The following is a 23,854-nucleotide window of genomic DNA, read 5'->3' on the forward strand; positions in this document are numbered from 1 at the left end:
TGTGGTCACAAGTTACAATATCACATATATATATATAAAATATTTGTGATATCTTGTAACAAAGAGATAATAACAAAATCTTTTAAAATATAAATTTAAATGGACAGAATATATTATACCATATCTAGAAGATTTGATATCTCAATCTTCCATGAAATATAATAGTTCAGATAAATTTATCCCACATATACCATAAATTATAACTCATATAATTTATTCGAGTTTATATTAGAGCCACCAAAGGGACCTGGTCGGATTCAATTAAATTAAGCTCCAATAAATTAATTTGATCCAATCAACTCATGATTTATCAAAATAATTTATTAATCTTATTCTACTCAACTAAAAGGATAAGATTGCACTATCAAATTAATTGATATTACTGAAGCACAAAATCAATAATTATATCCTCTGATTTATCGACCCAACAAAATATAGATCTGCGAGACGAATCAAGTCGGTCCATATTTAGAATAAAAAGTAATACTTTTAAGATAAAAAATAATATTTTTTCATGGATTTAGTCAGATAGTTGATTCATCTTATAAAATTGATATGTGAAACGATCTCATATGAGTTTTGTGTCGTTTAATATATAATAAGTATAGATATGTAAATTTTATTATGTATAATTTTAGTATATTGTACCACTTTTTCATCGTTTTCTCAACAAACTTCGATAGAGTAGGATGAATGACTTTTAAATTTATTTATCTTTTTTTATTTTTTGGAGGTTATTTATGGATCTTACTTGAAAATGTTCAAATGGATCTAAAAGTACAATGTAATTGTTGGACTGGCTTTGGTCCAATTGTAATAGCTACTGGGCCAACCATTGTTGTGGGCTGTTGGCCCAAAAAGTAAACGTAGAGAACTCATAAAAGTTTCACTCATTGTGGCCCAATCCCATGGTTTTGATCCACATAGGTTGTGAACAAGAAAAGTTGTGAAGATCGAATAAAATAACAATATATGAATATGAATATATATATATATATATATATATAATAGGGGCGAGAATATGATTTGTTGTTATATTTTTTTAATCAATATTATTAGGTTTTTTAAATATTTAAAATAATATAAATTATCAAAAAATATATAAAAAATTCATAATAAATGGAAAGGCCTGGCCGCAGGGTCTGGAACCTTGGGCTTTGGAATCATGATCGTAAGAAAATTTTACCTCTCTCTCCATTCTAAATATAAGGGATTAAAAAATTATGGAAAATTTAATTTTATAAATAAATTTTTATTTAATTTATTTAAAAAATAGTTACATGTTTTTCAAAATTTGATTAAAAGCCTACATAAGTGAAAAAAATGTTATTAAATATAAAAACTAAATTATATATATGAGACAATTTTTATATGATTAGGTGGGAGGAGTAAAAAGGAAGAAACCTGTGCCCCACAAATTTTTTTTTTTTTAAAGAAAAAACTTATTTATCAAATTTTTTATTTTTTATTTACTTTTAAAAAACGTAAGATGTTTTGGGTCACGTGGCAATAAATCCAAAGAAAAGTATATATAAAAAAAACATGCTGGAGCAACAGAAGCTCTATATCTTCCTCGTGAATCCCATCTCGAATTCATTCATCAAAAAAGCTTCCCAATTTAATCTTAGATGTATCCTCTGCAGTTCTTGAATTGCAGGGGTTTCCGCTGCTCCGTGTTCCCGTGTTCAAATGACAACTTCCAGAAGAGCGGCGCGGCCATTCCATCCTCATTTTGTGGCAGAGGTTTCAATTTCAAGAATGGAGTTTCGAAATTCACCGCGCGTCGATCGTGTGGAAGGGTTTCCACCGTTTTCGCGGCGGTATCCTCCTCCTCCTCCTCGTTCAATATGAATCTGAACGAGTATATGGTTAGGCTGGAGAAGCCCCTTGGCATTCGATTCGGCCTCTCTGTTGAAGGGAAAGTTTTTGTTCTTGCACTTCAGAAAGGGGTATTCTTCTTTTCTATTTATATGGCCTATTTTTCTTTCAGTAAAATTTTGGTTAAAAACTATTTTTTGTGTGTTTTTGAGCTCTTCAAGCTCGAAAACCTCGAGCTCAATGGCCGGCTCATGAAGCTGGTGAGCAGACTTGAGTTAGCTCATATGATATCTCCATCTACAAAAGTTTTCTTTAAGAGTGCCAGTGTCTTTATCCTTCTCAGATTTTATTGTGATTGGTTTGATGTAATTTAGTAGGCTCTTGGAGCACGGATCGTGTCTGATGACTGGTTTTGCTGATTTTATTTTTGACCAATTAATCCATTAAAGTGATCGTGCAGGGGAATGCTGAGAAATCAAGAATAGTCATGGTGGGTGACACTTTGAAGAAAGCGAGTGAATCGTCTACTTCAAAGCTTGTTGAAATCAAGGACTACGGTGATATGGAGTACGAATGGCTTTGTGTTTCTTACAAAATTTAGTCGTTATTAGAACATTCACTATTTTTACGCCATTTTTTACTATGGTATCTTCAGGATTCTTGTCAAGGAGAAAGCTGGTTCTTGTAGCCTCGTGCTCGAGAGACCCTCCTCCCCTTTCCCCATCCATCTCTATCTTCTGAATGATCTTGATACTTTATTTAACGAAAGTCTTGTTCCAATTTCCACTTGGAACGATCATATACAATCTCCAAATTCGAATGCATCAGGTGAGGGTGCTGGAAAATCTGGATCTGTAACATTTTGTCCAAAACTTTTGTCTTCCAAAGGATGGAAGTATTTGAATGATCAGAACAAGAATGGTCAACCAAAGATAGCTATGAATTCTCCGACTCTACCATTTGGTCCTCTTGTTGCCACTTTCACAGAGGAATTGCCTGAAACCACGGAATGGGGGCATGGGAGTTTTCCACTGGAGGAGTATGTGAAGGCATTGGAACATTCAAATGAAGAGCTCTACTATAACCATTCTCTTGGTATGCGCTATAGTAAGGTGTGTATTTGAACTGGTTTATTCATAATGTTAGCATTGGCAGATGTTTGTAGTCTCAGAAGAAATTACATTTGATCATCAAGTTTCTTAGATTTTGTCACAGTGGGAATCGGAAAACAGGCAGAGATAGAAAGAGAAAGTGCCATATTATTTTTAACCTGCACATTCACCACTTGGTATCCGTAAATCTACAAGTTGTTCGACACATCTGAAGTTGGAGTAGCTACATTCATGGATTTTTTGTCCTGATGATTATATAACACTCAGTAATAGGGATATCCACGAAAACTCTCATCAAGTCTTACCATTTCTTTGGAATAGTTCCCACGTAGTATGATGGAAGTGTCCGATTATTTTACTCTTTTCCACGCACATGTGTCATTTTCGTAGTCTATATCACCATCATGGTTCTCTGATGCTATTTAACCAGTTGAAAACTAGCGCTCTCATTAAGAGCATAACCTGTGTATTTCGTCATAATATCACATGACAAAAGAATCAAATGGATACATATTTTATTCATTCTGGGGTGTTTGGTCTTAAGTGCTCCGTATTTAAACTGCCTTAAAATCATATTTTTTAAATACTCTTTCATACTTATCAGTCTTTCTCAATGTTACAGTGATTTTTTTTAAGAATTAATGCCACTAAATTACTTCTAGTAAGTGTTCAACTTCATCTTATCCTTTAACGCTGTTCTGATAGATTACGGAGCAAATTTATGTCGGATCATGTATTCAAACAGAAAAAGATGTAGAGACGCTGTCTGACACAGTGGTGAGAGCTAACATACCCTTATCTTCTTTACTATTGCTTGATTTATAAATTTTTCCCCTTGGATTTTCATGTCACTTGTCTCTTACGTTCTGCTCCCAAAATAATATGTAAATTTTCTCAACCACCTTTCTTGGCAGTCTTTATCAGGAATCACAAAATGATATTGTTCAATTATATTGGTCAAGGCATCTGGTACATTATTAATATTATTCATTTCCTTACATAATTGCAACATATTGTTATTGTCTATGAAATCTTTGGAATATTTTGAATTTGTGGTCCTCGCAACATGAATTATTTTTATTATTGTAAATGAACTATATTACTGGGTACTTTTGTTCTGGTTCATTACCTTCTCTTTTGTAATGTAGGGTTTGTTTCTGGTCCTTTACTCAACTGAAACATTCTGCAATGTCTGCATCAGGGAGTGACAGCAGTACTGAATTTCCAGAGTACGATTGAAGCTGCAAATTGGGGAATTGATTCAAATTCGATAAATGAGTCATGCCAAAAGTTCAACATTCTTATGATTAACCATCCCATAAGGTTGTCACATTGTGCTTTCTTGAGAAGAATAATACAAATCAGTGTCTTTATGCTTTCAATTTACACTTATTTTTCTCTTAATTATCCTTGTCTGGATTTGTTGATACGCAAAGTCGTCGCAAACTACCTCAAAAAATAAATAGCAATACAATTTCATATTGCTGTATTTTAAAGTTTGTTTTATGAAATTGTTGCTCCAATGTTTGCTATCCTTATAATTTTCATTTTATTATCATTTTTTATATTAGGGACTCAGATTCTTTTGACATGAGAAAAAAACTGCCATTCTGTGTGGGTCTTCTGTTGCGGTTACTTAAGAAGAACCATCGTGTTTGTATTACTTGCACCACTGGGTTTGATCGATCGCCTGCTTGTGTGATTGCCTACCTACACTGGATAACAGATACCTCCCTTCATGCTGCTCACAACTTTGTTACGGGTTTGCATACATGCAGGCCTGACAGGTTTGTCACTTCATTGGTTCTCAAACTTTTTAACGAATGTGCTGCCATAAACAGCCTTATCCTCGAGCTTAACACATGTCCTTATGTGGATCCTTTCAGGAAAAATCGGTGTTACGTCTGGTTCTGTTATAAAGGATATTATACTAGATTAATAATAAATATCTACCAATCATTTGGTACAAGATAATCTGGTTGAGTTTTTAACCAAGATCTTAAATGCAGGCCAGCGATTGCCTGGGCAACATGGGATCTTATTGCCATGGTTGAAAGTGGTATCCATGATGGACCGTCAACCCATGCTGTGACTTTTGTATGGAACGGTCATGAGGTGAGGAGATAAATCCCAACTCTTTAAGAGCCGAGGTCTCTATTGGTAAAGGGCCACATGCTTTCAGTTTGTTATCAGCTTAGGAATCTGTGTCTACTTTGTTTTCTAATCTTGGAAATCTTCTTCTTGCAGGGAGAAGATGTATCCTTGGTTGGAGATTTTACCGGAAACTGGAAAGAGCCAATCAAGGCAGTCCACAAGGGTGGTCCCAAATATGAAGTTGATATTAGACTTCCACAGGGAAAGTAAGTTTCCTTATCCTCTCATTTAGAAGTCTAATATTCTGAGTGTCTGTCTTCAAGTTTGTTATTAGTCTTCGGTAGATATTGCTTTCTTACAAAATTTTGGGGAGTAGGAGATTTACATCTGTCAATCAAACCATCAAAGGACTGGATACTAATGCATTGCTAGGGAATCCCTCAATTGTTTGTTCCTGTCATGTCATGATAAGGACTAAGTTTTGGGTTCATAGCTATCAAGATACTGAACCATAAAATATTTGTTACAGATATTACTACAAGTACATTATTAATGAAAACTGGAGGCATTCAACAGCTTCACCGACGGAAAGGGATGAAAGGGGGAATGTTAACAATGTAATTGTAATTGGTGACACAGCCAGTGTGGAACCTTCTCTTCTGCCGCCACAGAAGGTATGGTAAATCCAAACATGGAGAGAGACCTTTGCAGTTTTAAACCACAAAACTCTAAACCACCTTGCTATTACTATTCTGGCCAACCCCTTGATTGTTACCAAGAAAAATGAGTTACACAAAACAATAAACATCTTATTGTTTTCATTCACCGCTGACGGTACTTGGAATCTTCTTTTGTTAGGACGCAAATATTGTGAAGGTCATTGAGAGGCCATTGACGGAAAATGAACGCTTTATGTTGGCAAAAGCCGCTCGATGTGTTGCCTTTTCTGTCTGTCCCATAAGGTTGGCTCCAAAGTGATGTTCTACAATTTCTGGGAATTGTACCAGGAAGTTCATCAACTCTTGCGTAAGTCTTCTGTTGACCTGTTACACGAGCAAAAGCACAATGAGTAAATATCATTACACATCTTCTTGGATAGAATGAGCAGGGCTTCGGATGCGGGCTTGTGGCACAAGTTTTTAAAGGTCATATATGCTATAAGAATTATTCGAAGATCATGTTCAAGTTCAAGTTCAAGTTCAGTGACAAAAGTGCCTACTTCTATTTGGTGTAGTCAAGCTTTTATATTTTCAAGCTCGATCTTGACTTGTGTGTACGTCGAGATATTCGAACTCGACTCGAGCTCGGTCAAATCAAACTCGAGTTGAACAGTAGTTTTCGCTCACTTACACCTCAATCTACTACCACTATTCAACTCACACGTGTCTGAATCTAACCTGTAATATGAGTTCAGTCAGTCTGGGCTCCAATATTAGACCATAAGTCCGAAACAAGGCCACAAACCCAATAGTAGAACTCGATATTGTTAAATCATTCTATAATTCACTAATGTCTCGGCCCAAATAAGATTTTCAAGACTTCATTTGTTCCCCTGCCGCAGAACAATCCACGGGTGGAGATAATGTAAATGTGCACCGCCAAGTTTTAGAGACAGGGCCTTATCTTATGTTATCCTTCACCCACCATATGTGTCTGCCATCTTCAAACGAATTATCCATCAAATTTTCATTTTTATTTCAACCCATCATTATACATATATGATATACATTAATTCTTGGTAAATATTGACTGTAAAATCAAAACTTTTACGATTTTTTTTAATGAGTTGGGGAGAAGATTTTATAATTGGATTCGAACCCGAAACAACGTCTCAAATTTAGAATCTTGGTGTCAGATGGGATTTTAATATTCTATTATTACAAAAAAATCATATATATAATCGTGTTGCTTAAATGAAAACATGCATATGATTGCAATTTCTTAATCTTTTAATTTTCCCCCACCCAAAACTGAATCCATCTCCATCATCCATACCGGATCCGCATGGGGAGAAGCTGTATTTTACACACATTATCCATTTTTTTCACATGCACGCAATCCATGAAAATTTATAATTTGTCTATAACATATTTACCATATATATTCGGTCAATATATATATATTAATGGTAAGAGACTGGATTTGATTTTGAAGGGTGTCTCGCCAATATCCGAAATATACTAATATGTTAGGAATTTACCCATGCATGCATGATATTTATAATTTGGATGATGATAGTTTTTTTTATTTATTTATTAGAATGGGTATGAGGATTCGAACTCATGTCTCAATCAATCCAGATGGAAAATGAGAGGTCTTAAAATTTTTTGGTCATAATAATATTTAATTAGTAAATATAAAGGGGAGACGAAATTCATGACCCAATGCACAATGTCGAGCATTAGTGCTTGCATCACTACTCGCTTCGCACTATCCACCTCCGAGCAAAAAAACATATCTAGACCGGCGGCATTCCGCCCAATCGCCACCGCGAGCCTTAATTCATCCCCTTATACGCCGAGTCTCATCAGAAACGAACCCGTCTTCGCCGCTCCAGCTCCCGTTATCCCACCCCTTCTGGTTGACTGGTACTATCATCTCTCTCTCCACATTTTCATCGCACTTGAATTGAGAGATCAAGTCAAATAACTATGCTCTTGTTACATAATAATTACATGTTAATATGGAGAATTGCAGAGAGAAGACATGGGGAATGATTCCTACGAGGAAGCCATTGTTGAACTCCAAAAGCTTCTAAGGTTCGGTTCATCATCATCATCATCATCATCAAACATTAACAGAGAGTGTTCCACATTGCATTTACTTTAAATATAAGAAAATCAAGCTAGGAAAAAAAATTGGTTGCATGCATGCAATGAAAAAGGGGAACTTGGACCCGCCGCCAAAATCGATGAGATAACAGCGGAGCTACATACAGTCGATCGAAGCGCCGCTTCCTCAGCCACTGTGGAAACCTTGAAAGCTGGTTTCATCCATTTCAAGAAGGAGAAATATGAGTAAGCTTTCCACATCCAAAAGAATAAAGAAGATTGATTAAACAAAGAATTTATATTCTGGTTTGTGTTTTCTTTACATTTTCAGGAAGAATCCCGCTTTATACAGTGAACTTGGTAAAGGCCAGAGTCCCAAGGTACATATACATCAAAAAATATTCTGATTTTTCAATTGAGAAAAATATTTTTAGGGCCCTTTATTTATTTATATTTTTTTGCCCAGTTTATGGTGTTCGCGTGCTCGGACTCGCGGGTGTGTCCCTCACATGTGCTTGATTTCTAACCCGGGGAAGCATTCGTGGTTCGAAATGTTACGAATATTATGCATAATTTTTCTGAACTTTGTAATGTTAAATTGTGTGATTTGAAACTGTTTCTTCATCTGCAATAGACTAAGTATTCTGGGACTGGAGCTGCCATTGAGTATGCTGTTCTTTACCTTAAGGTATGTTTTTACTCTTAGTTTTGGTGCCTGTTATAGTGTGTCATTTAAATATGTAAAGTCGAAGATTTCTATAGGTTCAAGAAATTGTGGTGATCGGGCATAGTGCTTGTGGAGGAATCAAAGGGCTCATGTCATTTGCTTGTGATGGATCTTCCGGAACGTAAGTCGCGTACTTTTGAAGTAGATAATTTTGGATGGCAAGATTCGTGGGACGTACATGAAACTTAAATTCATATAATTCCATGGCAATAAATTTATGGTTGATTTGTTCAGTGACTTTATTGAGGATTGGGTGAAAGTGTGTTTACCCGCGATGTCCAAGGGAGCTATCCGAAGCTAATGATTCCCCTTTTGGTGGTCAGTGTGCAATATGTGAAAAGGTAAAAAATCAAACTTTTCAAGGACATCATGTTTCCGCTGATGTTATATTTTGTATTAAGATTATTTGATGTTCCACGCGTATCTCACCTTTGGAGGATTGGTGATCGTCAAATAATATATGCAACACAATTTATGAAACATCGAGATGAAATTTGATTTTTATTTGTTCTCTAATTCTTCCTGCAAAACAGGAGGCAGTGAATGTTTCACTTGGAAACTTGCTGTCATATCCATTTGTTAGAGACGGTCTGGGGAACAAGACTCTTGCACTAAAGGGTGGCTACTATGATTTTGTTAACGGGACTTTTGAGCTGTGGGGGCTCGATTTCGGGCTTTCGCCATCTCTCTCTGTATGAACCTGAAACCATTACCGTTTCTCCGTACGTTGTCTTTTCCTTTGTCATATATGAAGAACGATTGATGTATTTTTCCTAATTACAAGTTATATGTATGAAAAATGATCGAATATTAGGAATGAGAATGAATGTTTGTTCCTTTTGTTGTATGATTTTATGTTTAGATATAAAAGTTTCATTCCCAAGTTTATTCGTATTGGCATAATTTTATTGGCTTTGACAGTTAAAAGATGTGGCCACTATACTGCACTGGAAGCTCGTGTAGGAAGATCGTCAGAGGCCATTCTGTCATGGTGGGGCTCTTTTGAATAGCAAATCTAAAATTATATATATATGTATGTACATACCCACAGACTTCATGTGAATCCAGTTACAAGATGTTAGTTCCAGTCAATTTTGTTGAATTGGGTGTTTTATCTACTTAGCTGAAATAACACATTGCAAACAGATTTTAAAAACCAATTTACGTCGTGAAATGTGGAATGGAAACTCAGTTCGGTGAAGATCGATAAATAAACACAGATTCTTGTATTTCAATCCTTCATAAATGCATGGATTACAAGCATGGATTACAATACAATAAATTTATTTATTTATTTTTTTTGAAAGAGAGATTCTTGTATTTCAATCCTTCATGAACGCATGAATTACAATACATTTCAGATATAAGGACAGCCTAGTTATAGATAGCTAGCTGTACATGGAAACTTTCTGTTATATTATACAGCATTGGGACACTTCAATTATTTACAATAGTCCAGTATTATCAAATAAGATAGAGAATTTAACAAGCATTTTTGGCATGAATTACTATATGAACAAGTACCATTAGGTTTCATCAGGCTTCGGCTCGAGGATTACAGGGACTTTTTCCAGGTGATCACCGCGCAGTACTTCTATAGTGACCTAAATGACAATATGAAACACAAATTTTGATCATTTTTCAATCACTAAAATTCACTGTTAAGTGTTAAATAATAAGTTGACTCTCAAGGCCGTGTGTGAAAATTCTTGAAAAAATCTTTAGCCCTCCGAGAAAACATCAGACGCCTAGGCATCAAAATAAATGAGGTTCAGTATCAACTATCAAGCAGACTCTTGTATAATGGCAATAAAGGTAGCGAGAATCATTTCCCCTCTCCATGAAGAAGATGGTATATATTTAGATAAAGGCAGCTTCCAGCAATTAAAATTTACCCCAAAAAGTGTTCACCTTATCACCTACTTTGCACTGGTCCATTATTCTGTACAAGTCACTGCCATTGGAAACCTTCTTCCCATTAATGGATGTAATTATATCACCCAAAATGAGTCTGCCATAAGAATCACGTTTTGTAGATCGAAGACCCTGCAGGACCAAAATTACACCAACTAGTTTTTAGTAACAGAGTTCATGTGTCTTCGAATTGTAATTGTCCACATCTGAAGCAAAATAAAATTTTGATAAAATCTGAACCAGCTCTGCATTAAAACAAAGGGCAAGAAAGGGTGGTATAGTAGGCATACTGCTTTTCCTGCTGGTCCATTTGATGGAGCATCCAAGACAAGAACCCCACTAACTCCCAGTTGCTCCACTGATTGATCAGGTGCAAACTTAACACCCAATATTGGTCTGGTGACTTTCCCAAACTTTACCAATTGATCGACAATGCCACCAACCTAGATATAAAACATAACCGGACGAAGGAACTCCTTAGAAATTAAATAATCCTCCCTTGGAAAAAAATTCACAAAACAAAGGTGTGGAAGAAGCTACTCACAGTGTCAATCGGAATTGAAAACCCAACTCCAGATGAAGCGCCAGAAGGGGAGTATATAGCTGTATTTATCCCTATAAGATTCCCAGAACTATCAAGAAGTGGTCCTCCACTATTACCAGGATTAATTGCAGCATCAGTCTGGATGACGTTCTGAATTGGACGGCCAGTTGCAGCTGAACTGATTTCCCTCTGAAGCCCACTAATAAAACATTGAACTTGTCATGATAAATAAGAGTTCATGCAGGTGTTACCCAAGTTTTCTCGCTTAGTCTTGCTCATTATATCTGAGAATCGAAACTTGGGTGAAACACAAAGATGTGAGATTAAGAGAATACACTTAATCACTCAAGAAATTTTGAATATCTAAATCAAGCACCCTGATAATTTATAGATTAGAAAAGTTGTTCCTGATAATCTAAAAAGTTGTTTCACAGAAATCAAAACATAAATAAACTTTCTGGATGTAGCCTCATTTGTTCTTTTCCTTTCAAACTAAAGACAACTTCAGCGATACAACCACAAATAAGTTAATCAATTCAGGAATAAGATGGCGTAGAATTATCAAATTTAATGCATTGATACCTTATGACGCCAGTTGTCAGTGTATGGTCCAGCCCAAACTGAGAAGCAATAAAGCATCAAAAGTTAATGATATCATATACACAATTAGAAAGGAAAACTCATGGATTTGATCACATTAGACTATCATAATATCCCATTTCCGAAGTCATAACAATCAACATCCAGCAAGAGTAAGACATGCTTATAAAATCTAAAACAGAGAGGGGAAACATCTGCCAACACTTTCTGATATTAATAATCTCATCGTACACATTCTTTATCATACTAAAAATAAGTCAAGCCATTGAAAAAATTAAAATGCTTTTAGCCATGATGTGTTCTCCGTCAGTCTAGGATTCAACAAAATGCTGAAATTAATATTAAAAAACATTTAGAGATGATACTTAAGGCACAATAGGAACTGGGGAGTTTTTAATGATTAGGACAGGAGTAATTTACATGTGGAAAAGCTTCTGAATGAAAAATAGAGCCAAAATATTGCAAGACATCCATAAATTTGTACAGAACTTCAAAATTATCTTAAAGCCGGCATTTCTCCAGCATGTTTGCTGTAACAGACTTTCTATCAGTTTTCCCCAATGAAAAAGCATTTAGCGATAGCTTTCTAACATCATCATTAATACCAAGCCAAATTTTGAAAAATTAACGAGTAAAAATGAACAACTGCAGAAAGGAAGACAATTATTGAGAGGAATGTACTTACAGGATTTCCAATTGCATATACTTTTTGACCAACAAGTAAGTCTGCAGAAACTCCTATTGGCATTGGTCTCAACTTGTCTTTTGGTGCATCAATATGCAGGACAGCAACATCCTTATCTGGATCAAACCCAATAACTTTTGCGTCATATACACTCTGGTCTGCAAGGGTAACCCTGGAAACAACCACTACAGAATTTACCAAAAATACTAGATCTCCAAAAGATATTTTCCAGAAAATTATCAAAATAGAAAAGTAAACAAAGCCAGCTCAAACTAATTTCACTGCGTTCCATAAGAGTAGATGTAAGCTCTAATAGGCATCCAATGTATCCGTGTTGTCTAATTGTATAATTAGATGTCAAATATTCTGTCTGATGCTGAAGGTCTACATTATAAGATGGCACCCAATTCTGAAAATATGTTTATGATTCTATTACAAGGGTTTTTCCAGTCCTCAAAACATAACTCTGATGCATCACTCTGTATATAGTAGCTGAGAATCGCCTGGAGCATAACTATGATGCCAACAGCTATGCTAATGTTATGAGGACCACATCATATGGGAAATTAGTAGTCTCACTGTAAACTCTATTTGCTCCTATGCATATCACACACAAAAGGGAGCCATCGTTCAGAAATACTATCATTTCCAATAATTGAAAAGGTATATTCTTCTAAGTACTGAAACCTTCTTTTAAATCATCTTGAGATAACTACTAAAATCAAAGAAATCTTCATTTTCTAGCAAGATCGTCGAAAAACAAAACCCATAGATACATCATAGCAAAATAGGCACACCAAACGCAAACGAAGAAAGAAGAAGACGAATACTTGAGATCGGATGCACCCCGAATCACATGATAATTAGTCACAACGTGACCCTGCGAATCCCATACAAATCCTGATCCCGATCCCTGAGGCACCTCCAATATATCCAATGTAAACGAATCCTGCCTAAAACATGAAGTACCAAACCAAAGGTTAAGTAATCAAAAAGACAATTGAAAATTTTGGTACGAACTTGAAACTAAAATCTACAATGCAGCTAACATCAAACTATTACAAATTATTCGAAGTGCCAATACAAATCAGAACAAAAAATAGCTAAAAATTAAAACTGCTAAAGAACAAAAAGAATAAGTGCCAATACAAATGAGACAGCCGCAAAGGTCTAGACTTTGCTCTCATTGAGAACAGAAGAAACAGAACAGCAGCTAAGTTTCATCAAAACCGAGGAACACAAAACCAAAAAAGAAAAGAAACAATACCTGGAGGCAAGATTAGTAATGTAAACAACCGAGGGAGTGTTCTCTTGAAAAAGACGAACTGTGGCAAGTTCATCGGACTGCAATTTCCTAGGCGTACTGACCACCAAAGCCGACACTGAATCAACATCCATCACGAGAACAGAAACGGACAAAGCAGCCGATGCACAAAGCACGAAGAATGAATCCACGACCTTTTTCAAGCTCTCCCGAGAAACCAGTTCCAGTTTCGGTGTAAATTTCTCGCGGATTGCAGAAACAACCACCGGAGAGGGCCAACTTGAGCGCCTCGCAAGATTCCGAGGTTTCGAGATCAAGAAATTGGGGATTGAATTAACAGTTGAAGACAACTTGGGAGTGGAAGAGGAGAAAGAAGAAGCAAGAGCAGCCATTTTTGGCGGAGGCAGCTGCTCTACACACTGCACTTGAAGAAAACGAAACACTTTGATTGGTTCGTACTCGTAGGTTATTAATATTTGTAAATCAGGATGTTATTAATATTTGTAAATCCTGATTTACAAATTTAATAATATTTTAATTTTTAACAATTTTAATTAGTTTTTCATCTCTTACATTCAATAATCTTCCACTGTTTTCTTCGAGGACACATGAAGGTTCTAGAGCTCTGTGGAAGAGGAAGAGAAGCACCACTCTTTTATAGAACAAGCCGCGAACATATACTATCCAAGTGTGAAAAAATTATACACTTAAAAAATCGAATTTCGATAACTTAATAAAATTAAAATCGTACATAATCAACATTCTGATTTTCTTTTCATTTATTTATTTTTTATTCATGTTGATGTACATTTTTCTAAAAAAAATTAATGACGTCTACAATTTGGAATTATTCGGGCTGGGGTCATTGTTTTCATGTAACATTCACATATTGGATATAAAATTTTGATACAATCTATCATATTCAATAAATGAACGTCAATCCGTTGGTTGACCTAAATGTAAGTCAGTTGATGTGTAGCATAATAAATATATATACTAGTAAATTATATTTTAACGTGACAGATGCAGACATGTGTTGTGGCCCTTAAATCCACATCTCGACTTTTTTGAAATGTGTTCCCATTCCTTCTTTTAGACTGCAATTTCCAGCGAGTCCCCGCTCCACAACATGTGTTAAACAAAAATAGTTTGTTTTTATGTCTGAATTATCAATCGAAAGGTAAATGTTCAACTTCGTGTTTTCCTAAACTAAATCCAAGAACCAACAAGTATTGCGAAGTATTTTAACTAAATAGGAAAGAAACAAAATGTGGAAAATGACCATCTTCTGCATTCATGCAAAAATTCTATATTTTTCGTCTTGATAGTTAAAGTGGGTCAAATATGATCTTGTGTCTAAAGCAAGAGAGGTAAAATTTGTCGTTTGAATAAAAAAAATGGACTTGTTGTTTGGTTGTCACGTAAAATTTAGTTCCAAGACAAAAAATCGCTCCGACTTTCTTGTTTTACGCGTTAAAATTCTTTAGATGAAAAGATAGAGGTGATAAATCAATGATTTAATGATAACATAATATGTTTACATGCATGTGCTAACTGTAACTACTAACCAATTCTTCTAACTAACTCTAATAGCTCTCGTGTTTGCAAGACGAGCTGTCCAACCGTCCGTCAATCACATGAAGAGCTTCCGTATTGATCATGGGGCTTCAATTCATGGGCTCGTCCCACAATGCCTAAATCACTTGGTGATGTTATTTTGAACAATATAGTACGCAGAACAAGGGAGGTAAGGAAAGAGCTCCAGTCAATCATGTGGAAGTACGTTGGGTTATTTCGTTCGACTGTTACGCTGCAGACTGCTGAAAAGAGGATAGGGGAACTGGAACTAGAATGGGAAACATACTTGTTTCAGAACAGTTGGCAGCCGACAATGGTGGGGCTAGAGGCATGTGAAATGAGAAACTTATTTTGTTGTGCGAAGCTTGTAGTGAGCAGCACTCTGGCGAGGCATGAAAGCCGAGGGCTTCACTACACGATAGATTTTCCTCATTTGGAAGAGAGCGAGAGGCTGACTACCATTATCTTCCCTAGTTCACCAGTAAATAGTACATGGAGTTCAAGGCAATTACACAGGCAACAGATATGTTGAAAATTGTCGAGTCTTCTTGCCAAGAATTGCCTTGCTGTAAAGTTTGGTTTCTTATATATGAACTAAAATTATGAAATTAGTTTGCAAGATTGGATATTTGTGCTCAAATGTGCAACTTTTGTAGAGACCAAGCAAGTGATCACGTTGATTCATTTAGTTCCATTGTTTCGGTTACTTTTATTGATTAATTTGATACATGTGAAAATGGCAATCCGATCCCATTACTTAAGGAATAAGTTTTGATCAAGTTGGTAGGCTAACCAATAATCCCCATCCCAACGTGTATAGAAAATAGTGAAAGCAGGAGCTGCTGTTTTGTTTTAGAAATAATGCAGATTTCTTGACTTGAACCAATGTTTGTGGCAACTACAACCGAAAATGATGTACCATCCTTGAAACAATAATGAATGACATTGGACCTTTTAACTATATGAACAAGTCCTAAAAAAATCTATGACAAAACTGATTCGAGTTGGCTAAATGCATACGAGAATTATTGACGATTGATCAACGCTTCTAAAGATTTCGATCTTCTGCTCGGGACCATTCTCGATTCTTTTATTAACACGCTCAGCCGATGTTTTTCATCTTCAACGTTGGAATTTGAAGTTCCAGGCTTCTCCTCTCTCATCTCCACAACATAATCTAAGATTTGGATTGCATCACTAGTCCTGTATAAAATCAGTTCAACTAAATTCAGTAATCGATCCATTTATCCGAAATATCGAAGATACATATCTTTTCGTGTTTCAAACCATGTTTACCTGCCCATTGCATCGTATATGCCCGCAAGATTGCTGTAGACTCCTAGGGTGTCAGCATGGCATGGTCCGCAGACTGTTTCCAGAACAGTCCTGGCTTCTTGGAACAAATCACAGGCTTCATTTATCAAAGAAAGTTGCATACAGGCAAGCGCAAATTGATTCAGGACAACACCAAAAATGGCAGATTTCTTTTCTCCCGTTTTCCGGAACTTCGAAATGGCACTCTTTAAAGACCTGTAAGACTCAAAATAGCTTCCCAAAATGTAATAAAGAGACCCCATCTGTGCTTCAATTCCTGCTATTACACTCAGATGCCCTGGTCCATCACCGTACACTTCTATCGCCCTTTGTAGCAACTGCAGTGCCAGGTTTGGTTCGTGCATTGATTCATAGATAACCGAAATGTCCACCAGACCACTGGCAATTTCTTCAGGTAGAGAACCGGATGATGGCTTGTCATAAATTCGAAGAGCATTTTCACAGTATGAATCACATTCAATAAATTTCCCTATTTTGTTGTATAAATCTGCCAAACGAATGTATACCATAGCAACTAACGAATGGTTCTCTCCTTTACTTGACTTGAAAATATTGAGAGCCTTTTGATATGTGAAAACCGCCTCTTCATACCGATCCAATGATAGATATGTATCCCCGATATTGCAGTCTATGTCGGCCACCTCTGCAATCTGTCCATTACCAACCATGGCCGTTCTTGCAAGAATATAATGCTCAAGGGAACCTTCATAATCTCCTTTCGAATCGCAAATAAGTCCCATTAATCTCCTATCCGCTATTTCTTGTGCAGAACCTGGTGTTTTATTTTCTTTATGGATATCGAGCGCCACCAAACAAAGCTTCTCAGCTTCATCAAATAGCATGACTTGAACTTGGGCTTCAGCTATGTATCTGCATGTTTCACCGAATTGAGGATGTTTTTCTCCAAGAACATGACGCTGGATATCCAGACCTGCCGTGTAAAGCAGTATAGAATTCTCAAACTGATCGAGAATCGCATATGTATCGCCTAACTGCATACACCCTGCAAATTTGGCCACTGCATGATCATGGCCTAAATCCACCAATGGAATTTTGATTGATCGTTCAAGAATGGGAATTGCCTTGGTATAACGGCCAAGCCTGCAGTATAATGCTGCCACAGTGTGCAGGCACATGACAAAGTCTAAATTAGGCTTGGCGTTTGAGGCAAACTCAAAGGATTTCATCGCCCGAAGAGCCAATTCCAGAGCCTTTCGACAATTATTATCCCCTGAAGCTACCAAGTTTCTTGCCTGTTTGAGTAGATATGGTCCAAGGTATCCAGGAGGTTCACGTTGATTTTCATTTCCATACGGCCATCTCTTCCCTGCAAATGGAGGGCTTGTCTCATTTTTCGAGGAGACTGTATTCAACCTTTTCAAACCCTTCCCGCTTTGTTTCCCGGTAGGAGGTCTGCCATGAAGAGTTTTACTCATCAAACTAGTCTTCCTACAGGCTCCCAAGTTAGTTCGCTTTGCCCGAGGTGGCAAATTCGACTTACCTGAATCTTCTTCAAGAATTTCATATTTAGAATTTTCTTCTGCACCGACTTTCTCCACAACAACCTCCTTTTGAACCTCCACCACTGCAGCATAATTTACCCCAGCAAAAAACCTTAACTCGGAATCAATCCGTGATTCGTCACCATACGAATAAAAACTACGCATTGACGGTGAATGATCCGAGCTTTGGATTTCACAGATGTTGCGATAAAGTTGATCGATCGAGGTGTCGATTGCTCCATCCAAGACCAGGTCAATAGAGTCAGTATCATAGCTGCTCATCGTGCTCAGTGGCAGACTGTGAGTACTCAATGGACTTCTAGGAGACTTGTCCGCAAAGATTTCTTTACCGTACGAATTATATCCCTCCAAATCCTTGGAAATATTTTCGCCATTAGATCCATCCATCACATATCCCGGCATTGAAACTATTGTTAAAAAACTTAGTTCTGCATTAAAAAAAAAAAAAAACGCCAAATAACTGGGCAGTCTGGGCTCTCAAGGCAAGCAGCGAATTCCCCAATAGAAACAAGTTTCAAATTTAGCCTATTTTTTGCAATTAAATCCCAAGTCTAGTAAAGAGCAATATCCCCACAAGGCACCAAATAGTTCAATACTCAATGGGAACTCGCAAATCACAAACATGAATCAAGAAAAGCTAAAAAATATAATAACGGCACACAGTACAGAGACATGGTCATACCTCGATTATTTTTTTCAAGAAACAATAGCTGAAACGCTCAGATACAGCTATATATTTATCTCCGCCCTCAACTTTTCTCGACCATTTACATCCATATGTGTGTGTGTGTGTGTGTTTGTGTTGACGGGCAATGCAGATTACGGGACACGTAGAATTTGTTTGTTGGAAAAGGGATCGTAGGGTGGAATAGGATAATGAAGAATCGACCAAATTTATCGAGAAATATATTTTAATTCCGCTTGTTGGGAGCCGAAAAAATGATTGAAAAACTCGAGCTTTGAAAAAGTAAAATGCATACAAGTGTGTGAAAATATTTATGTATGTATAGGTGGGTTGCAGCAAAGTTGGAATGGGGAATCACGAAGATGACTTGTCAGCTTCCACCATTGCCCGACACCGCTACTGTACCTTTTTGCTGTCTTTTCTTCCGTTTTCTTTATTATTATTATTATTATCATTAATATTAATTTATCCCTAGATTCACCGTATATGGATCTTGAGATCTCATTCTTGTCATTAAATCAAGACAGTGATAATTTTTAAATGAATTCAAAAAGAACAAAAATAAGAAGTTTGTTTTTTCAATAATTTTCTTAAAATCGCTGAAAAAAATATCATTTGAGACGATAAAGTAATATTTTTTGTGTATATAATATATCGACGCACACATTATTTATTATTTGTAACCTTATATGATATATATTTAAATTTAATAAGATTGGACTATTATATTATTGTCAGATAAATGAATGTTTTAGACAAAAATCCAAAATCAGGATGCACCTGGTCGTCTGCAAAACAAATAAATGTTAGATTGGTAAATTGAAAAATTCGTGAAATTTAATATTCTTTGGGTCTATTTTGTATCCCTCATTGGAATTCATGAAATTTATTATAGACTTACAATGTTATGTAAATAATTTACATTTACTTAGAAAAATAATATGGTGCAAGTATCAAATTATACATCTTATATAATAAAATAATTTAACGTTTTTTTAGAAAATATACATGGATAAAAAGTTGGAAATATCCATGATTTTTTTTAATCTATCTACGTGTTAAAAACTCAAATACATATAACCTATGAGTAACGAGTTCTATGAATAAGATTTAAAAACAAAAATTTTAAATATAATTAATTTTATAAATGGGGTTTTTTGCATAATAATATTTCATTAAATACACATAATTAATGGTAGTTACACATGCCGTGACATTAATGACTTTCCAACTATACGGATTTATTGGGACGTACATTTACTCGACTCGATTAATTTATATATAAAAAAATATTTTTACTCTTTATGGCAAGTAATATTTATTCAATAACATAATTTATTTTTGATATAAAAATTTCTTGGATTTAATATTTTTGGCGGTTGTACTTTTGAAAGCAAAGTCTGTAATGATTGGAGGTTTCCATAATTTATTTACGTACAGCTTTGTTAAAAATGGGACCATTCCAACCAAAAAAATAGCGTGGAACCAATAAATTTAAAGGTTAGGCCTCGTTTCCATATATAATTTTCGTTAATTTAATTGATGTTTCAACCATCCATTTTTTTATAGTAATTAATACATAAATAATAATACACATGTCATTTTAATTCGAATTTAATTATGAAAAATCAACCACACCAACGTTGATTTAATCAGCGGTTAGCCAAGTATTATCGCCATTAATATTATATATGCTCGTTTTTATTGATGATAGTGACGATATTGATGTTACTGACATCATATTAAAATTCAAGAGCAATATATCATATTTTATATAAAAAAAGTTACTTGAATTGAAAATTTTATAATATAAACTTATAATATATATATATGTATACGTATACGTATACGTATATGTATAATTTGAAGCTAAATCTAACTTGATTTGTCATGAACATAATTAATCGAGGGCTTAATTAAATTAACAAAAAACCATAATAGACCAACAATATATCATTAATCCGACCTCGTGTTGGGTGGTTGGGCCATGAGGTCGGAATATTTCGGGTCGGTGCACCTTTCGAACCCGGCCTTGATTCCTACCACAATTAATAATGATTTTAGTATCGGATTTACCAAAGATTCCTAGTGTCGCATTACTTGACAATGTCTCCCCAACAAATTAATTATGTTCACTATGTGTGTGAGTGTGGGCACGTGTGTAATCGAAAATGGCGGTAAATAGTGATATTCAATATTTCTGTAAAATAAATAGAATTTCAAAAAGCAAATATTATTTTTGTTAAAAAAAATAGCATTTTCTTGCAAGATTTTTCTAGTATTATGTATACATGTCAAAACGGGCTGACGGGACGGACCAGCCCGCAACCCACCGCAACCCGCCATTAGGCGGGGCGGGGCGGGCCATCCCGCCATTTTGACGGGCCTCTAAATGGCCAACCCAGCCCAACCCACCTTGGGCCGCGGGCTAGGCGGGCCAACCCGCTTATTATTATTTTTTTTTAAAAATACTAAACAATATTAAAATAAACATAGAAGAAAAATATATTTCAGTTAAATATTTTCATAAAAAACTTAAAAACATTGAAATAAGACATTGAAAGTATACAACAATCAACATAATACATAAAAAAAATAAAGTGTTTATTCTAATTCACACAAGATTTCATCGTACACATGTACTAAAAATTAATTCATGTAATATTATGTTTTCAATAATACAGATAATTACTTTATTTACTATATTATTTTGATAATTCTGGATTAGTTCGAGTTAAACATTAAAAAAAGGGAGGGGACTGAAGAGTATAACATCTTCAAAAAAAATAGAAGCATATAGATTTTACCAGGGTGATTGAAGTTAGGAACATGAGAAAAAATAAGGAAGAAATAGGAATTTTTATATAAAACTTAAAAATATAAAATTCTATCCCTAATTTGGCGGGCCAGCCCGCAACCCAAACGGGACTCAACCCATTTGGCCCGCAACCCAAACGGGCTCAACCCGTTTGGCCCACCTCCAAACGGGCTGCTATTTTATCAACCCAACCCGCTCAATTTTATGGCGGGGCGGGCCGACCCGATGGGCCTGATCCAATTTGACAAGCCTATGCGAAGAAACAATTTCAAGAACAATTGAATTTGGAAGAGTACTAGAAGCATCCCTATTGTTTTAATAAAAAATAATAATAATTGTGATGGGTGCAGTTTCCATGAGTCGTAGCATTTTGTATCTGTTGGGTTTATAATTTTGTTTTGTCTTGTTTTGTTTTGTTTTGTCTTGTCTACTCTAAGACCAAATATTTGGCATCATGCTACCAACCATCTCAATCATGTTGGTTAGTTGAGTGCATTTGTAAGGATCGTGTATCGTATTATCGTAAATCCTATATGATTATCGATAATTCATGAATTTGATATGTGATTATACATTTGATGTATATTATGATAATGAAATTGAGAAATGAATATTGAATATGAATTGACGTTGTAAGAGCTCGAGGGGAGAGGCCGGACGCCAATAAGTACGAAAATCAAATATTTGTACAGAACGTGTGGCGCCCGGGCGGTAGAAAATGACCGCCCGAGCGCCAGGATATGTAAAATGAGTATGCGGGCAGAACACTTCGCGACCGAGCGGTAGTTTGTGACCGCCCGAGTGCGGTACAAGTGAAAGCCGGGGGCAGAATGTCTTGCGCTCGGGCGCGAGAATTCTACCGCCCGAGCGCCTAAGCGGTGAGGATAAGAATGCTTTCTTTTCTTCTTTCTTTCTTCATTTTCTTTCAGAGAGTTCGAGGGGCTTCGAGAGCATTCGAAAATCTTTCTTCCAAATCGATTTCGAAACGCTGTCTAAACGCGAAACAAATTATATATTTGTGATCGTCGCGTCGAGAGCTTCTGACTGAGGTAATTTTCTTCTAGTTCCAGCAGCTCGAAATATCAAAGTGCTGGAATAGCATGTATTTGAAGTTGAATTTCTGATATGTAGTAGAATAACCGACAAGAAACTTGTATTCAAAGTCGGAATTGAATTATGATATGAATTTGCTTTGATATGAATTTTTGAAGTTTCAAATGATATTTGAAACTCATATTAATGATTTTGGAGTATGTTATTGATTGGAATGAGTATGTTATTGATGTAGATAAAGTGTAATATCAATATCTTCAGGCTACATCAACTGGAAACGAAGAATTGAGGTATGTTGCGACCGGGTAACATACGACAGATATCTGTATTATATGATATATGTTGGATTGATTTGATTGATTGGATTGAGAATATGTGTCTATATGCCTACTTGTTGATTAATGTGGCATACATGACATGGAGAATTAAATATCGATGTATAAAATAAATGTTTTGTTAACACACGTCATTTTATGCATACATCGATACATGACATGCACGTTGAGCTATGATCCTTGGATACCTTGATATGATTGGATTGGATTCCGGGGTTTGTGAACACAATCGCTATGCCGGTATTATATGACCCGTAAAGCATAGACAATTGTGGCCCCATATGATTGGATATGAGATTTGGGATTTGATGGCGCTTTGCCGACGCTATCATACGAGTATCCCATATTGGCCGGTGTGCCAGCTCGAGCATTTATTTGATAGCGATTCGATTGATTCTAACATGTGCTCAGTGGATGGGCATTTGACCCGATACCTCCACGACATACATGCATTGCATACCATATATCATTGCTTAGATATTCTGTGGTATATATGATTGGTTGTTCCATACGGAGCTTTGCTCACCCCCAAGGGGGGCTGTTGTTGTCTTTGTGTGTGGACAATGGCAGGTACTCCAGGATATCAGGAGACCGGAGAGGGTACTTCTGGAGGGAGCCACAGCTTGGGCTGAGGTTTTATGTTTTGTCTTGTTCCCAGTATATATGTATATGTATCTATATACCGGGGCATGTCCCGAGAATGTGAGTTGTTGGTATATGATAGATTTTGATTTCGTGTGGGCATGTTTATGACGTGAGATTAAATACTATTTTTAGTATTCAAATAAAATGATTTGGGCTCATTGTAAAGAAAATTTAAACTCGTTTTCCGCTGTAATTAGTTAACCCTAATCAGATTGCATTGTAATAACGATTAGGAGCTAAGGGCCCTACACAGAGTGGTATCAGAGCATAGCTGGGAATGCTCGATTGAGTTTTGTGTACACTTGAATAGGCACAAATGAATTGTGCGCTTGTGTTTGAATTATTTGTATTAC

At 35.9% G+C, this 23,854-nt stretch overlaps 3 protein-coding genes and 1 pseudogene across 5 annotated transcripts; 2 read left to right on the top strand and 2 right to left on the bottom strand.

Annotated features, from left to right (window-relative positions):
- The first annotated feature begins 1,501 nt into the window (after positions 1-1,501).
- LOC142543348 (phosphoglucan phosphatase LSF1, chloroplastic-like) lies at positions 1,502-6,358 on the top strand. Of its 2 annotated transcripts, XM_075650682.1 has the most exons (11): positions 1,502-1,949; positions 2,279-2,385; positions 2,474-2,930; positions 3,636-3,707; positions 4,132-4,253; positions 4,502-4,717; positions 4,940-5,045; positions 5,178-5,290; positions 5,554-5,698; positions 5,883-6,050; positions 6,124-6,358. In XM_075650682.1, exons 1-10 carry the CDS (start codon positions 1,629-1,631, stop codon positions 6,000-6,002), a joined length of 1,779 nt encoding a protein of 592 aa, XP_075506797.1. In that variant the 5' UTR covers positions 1,502-1,628; the 3' UTR covers positions 6,003-6,050; positions 6,124-6,358. The 2 variants fall into 2 exon arrangements, with proteins under 2 accessions (XP_075506797.1, XP_075506717.1); XM_075650602.1 differs by having other exon boundaries at positions 1,506-1,949; positions 5,883-6,358.
- A 1,042-nt stretch (positions 6,359-7,400) lies between these two features.
- On the top strand, positions 7,401-10,042 carry LOC142543551 (carbonic anhydrase 2-like; annotated as a pseudogene).
- Positions 9,852-13,976, bottom strand: LOC142543473 (protease Do-like 1, chloroplastic). Its single transcript, XM_075650799.1, has 8 exons — positions 13,533-13,976; positions 13,096-13,218; positions 12,266-12,437; positions 11,563-11,600; positions 10,981-11,179; positions 10,727-10,879; positions 10,434-10,568; positions 9,852-10,126 (listed from the first exon to the last, which is right to left on the bottom strand). Exons 1-8 carry the CDS (start codon positions 13,919-13,921, stop codon positions 10,049-10,051), a joined length of 1,287 nt encoding a protein of 428 aa, XP_075506914.1. The 5' UTR covers positions 13,922-13,976; the 3' UTR covers positions 9,852-10,048.
- Positions 13,977-15,519: 1,543 nt separating this feature from the next.
- On the bottom strand, positions 15,520-18,992 carry LOC142543622 (protein KINESIN LIGHT CHAIN-RELATED 2-like). 2 transcript variants are annotated; one of them, XM_075651030.1, is made up of 3 exons: positions 18,648-18,992; positions 16,404-18,393; positions 15,520-16,310 (listed from the first exon to the last, which is right to left on the bottom strand). In XM_075651030.1, exons 2-3 carry the CDS (start codon positions 18,365-18,367, stop codon positions 16,133-16,135), a joined length of 2,142 nt encoding a protein of 713 aa, XP_075507145.1. In that variant the 5' UTR covers positions 18,368-18,393; positions 18,648-18,992; the 3' UTR covers positions 15,520-16,132. The 2 variants fall into 2 exon arrangements, with proteins under 2 accessions (XP_075507145.1, XP_075507220.1); XM_075651105.1 differs by lacking the exon at positions 18,648-18,992 and having other exon boundaries at positions 16,404-18,592.
- Positions 18,993-23,854: the final 4,862 nt, after the last annotated feature.

Source organism: Primulina tabacum, chromosome 1 (assembly GCF_025594145.1).
Source record: "Primulina tabacum isolate GXHZ01 chromosome 1, ASM2559414v2, whole genome shotgun sequence".
NCBI lineage: Eukaryota > Viridiplantae > Streptophyta > Magnoliopsida > Lamiales > Gesneriaceae > Primulina > Primulina tabacum.

What these genes read in the sequence shown, in the direction of transcription:
- LOC142543348 (XM_075650682.1), top strand. Translation starts at nt 1,629, where the DNA reads ATGTATCCTCTGCAGTTCTTGAATTGCAGGGGTTTCCGCTGCTCCGTG. An exon ending in AAGGACTACGGTGATATGGA is followed by an intron (nt 2,386 to 2,473) that starts GTACGAATGGCT and finishes TGGTATCTTCAG; the next exon opens with GATTCTTGTCAAGGAGAAAG. An exon ending in TTGGTATGCGCTATAGTAAG is followed by an intron (nt 2,931 to 3,635) that starts GTGTGTATTTGA and finishes CTGTTCTGATAG; the next exon opens with ATTACGGAGCAAATTTATGT.
- LOC142543473 (XM_075650799.1), bottom strand. Translation starts at nt 13,921, where the DNA reads ATGGCTGCTCTTGCTTCTTCTTTCTCCTCTTCCACTCCCAAGTTGTCT. An exon ending in CGGGGTGCATCCGATCTCAA is followed by an intron (nt 12,438 to 13,095) that starts GTATTCGTCTTC and finishes GGTTGTTTCCAG; the next exon opens with GGTTACCCTTGCAGACCAGA. An exon ending in TTTCAATTCCGATTGACACT is followed by an intron (nt 10,880 to 10,980) that starts GTGAGTAGCTTC and finishes TTTTATATCTAG; the next exon opens with GTTGGTGGCATTGTCGATCA.
- LOC142543622 (XM_075651030.1), bottom strand. Translation starts at nt 18,367, where the DNA reads ATGCCGGGATATGTGATGGATGGATCTAATGGCGAAAATATTTCCAAG. An exon ending in ATATACGATGCAATGGGCAG is followed by an intron (nt 16,311 to 16,403) that starts GTAAACATGGTT and finishes GATTTTATACAG; the next exon opens with GACTAGTGATGCAATCCAAA.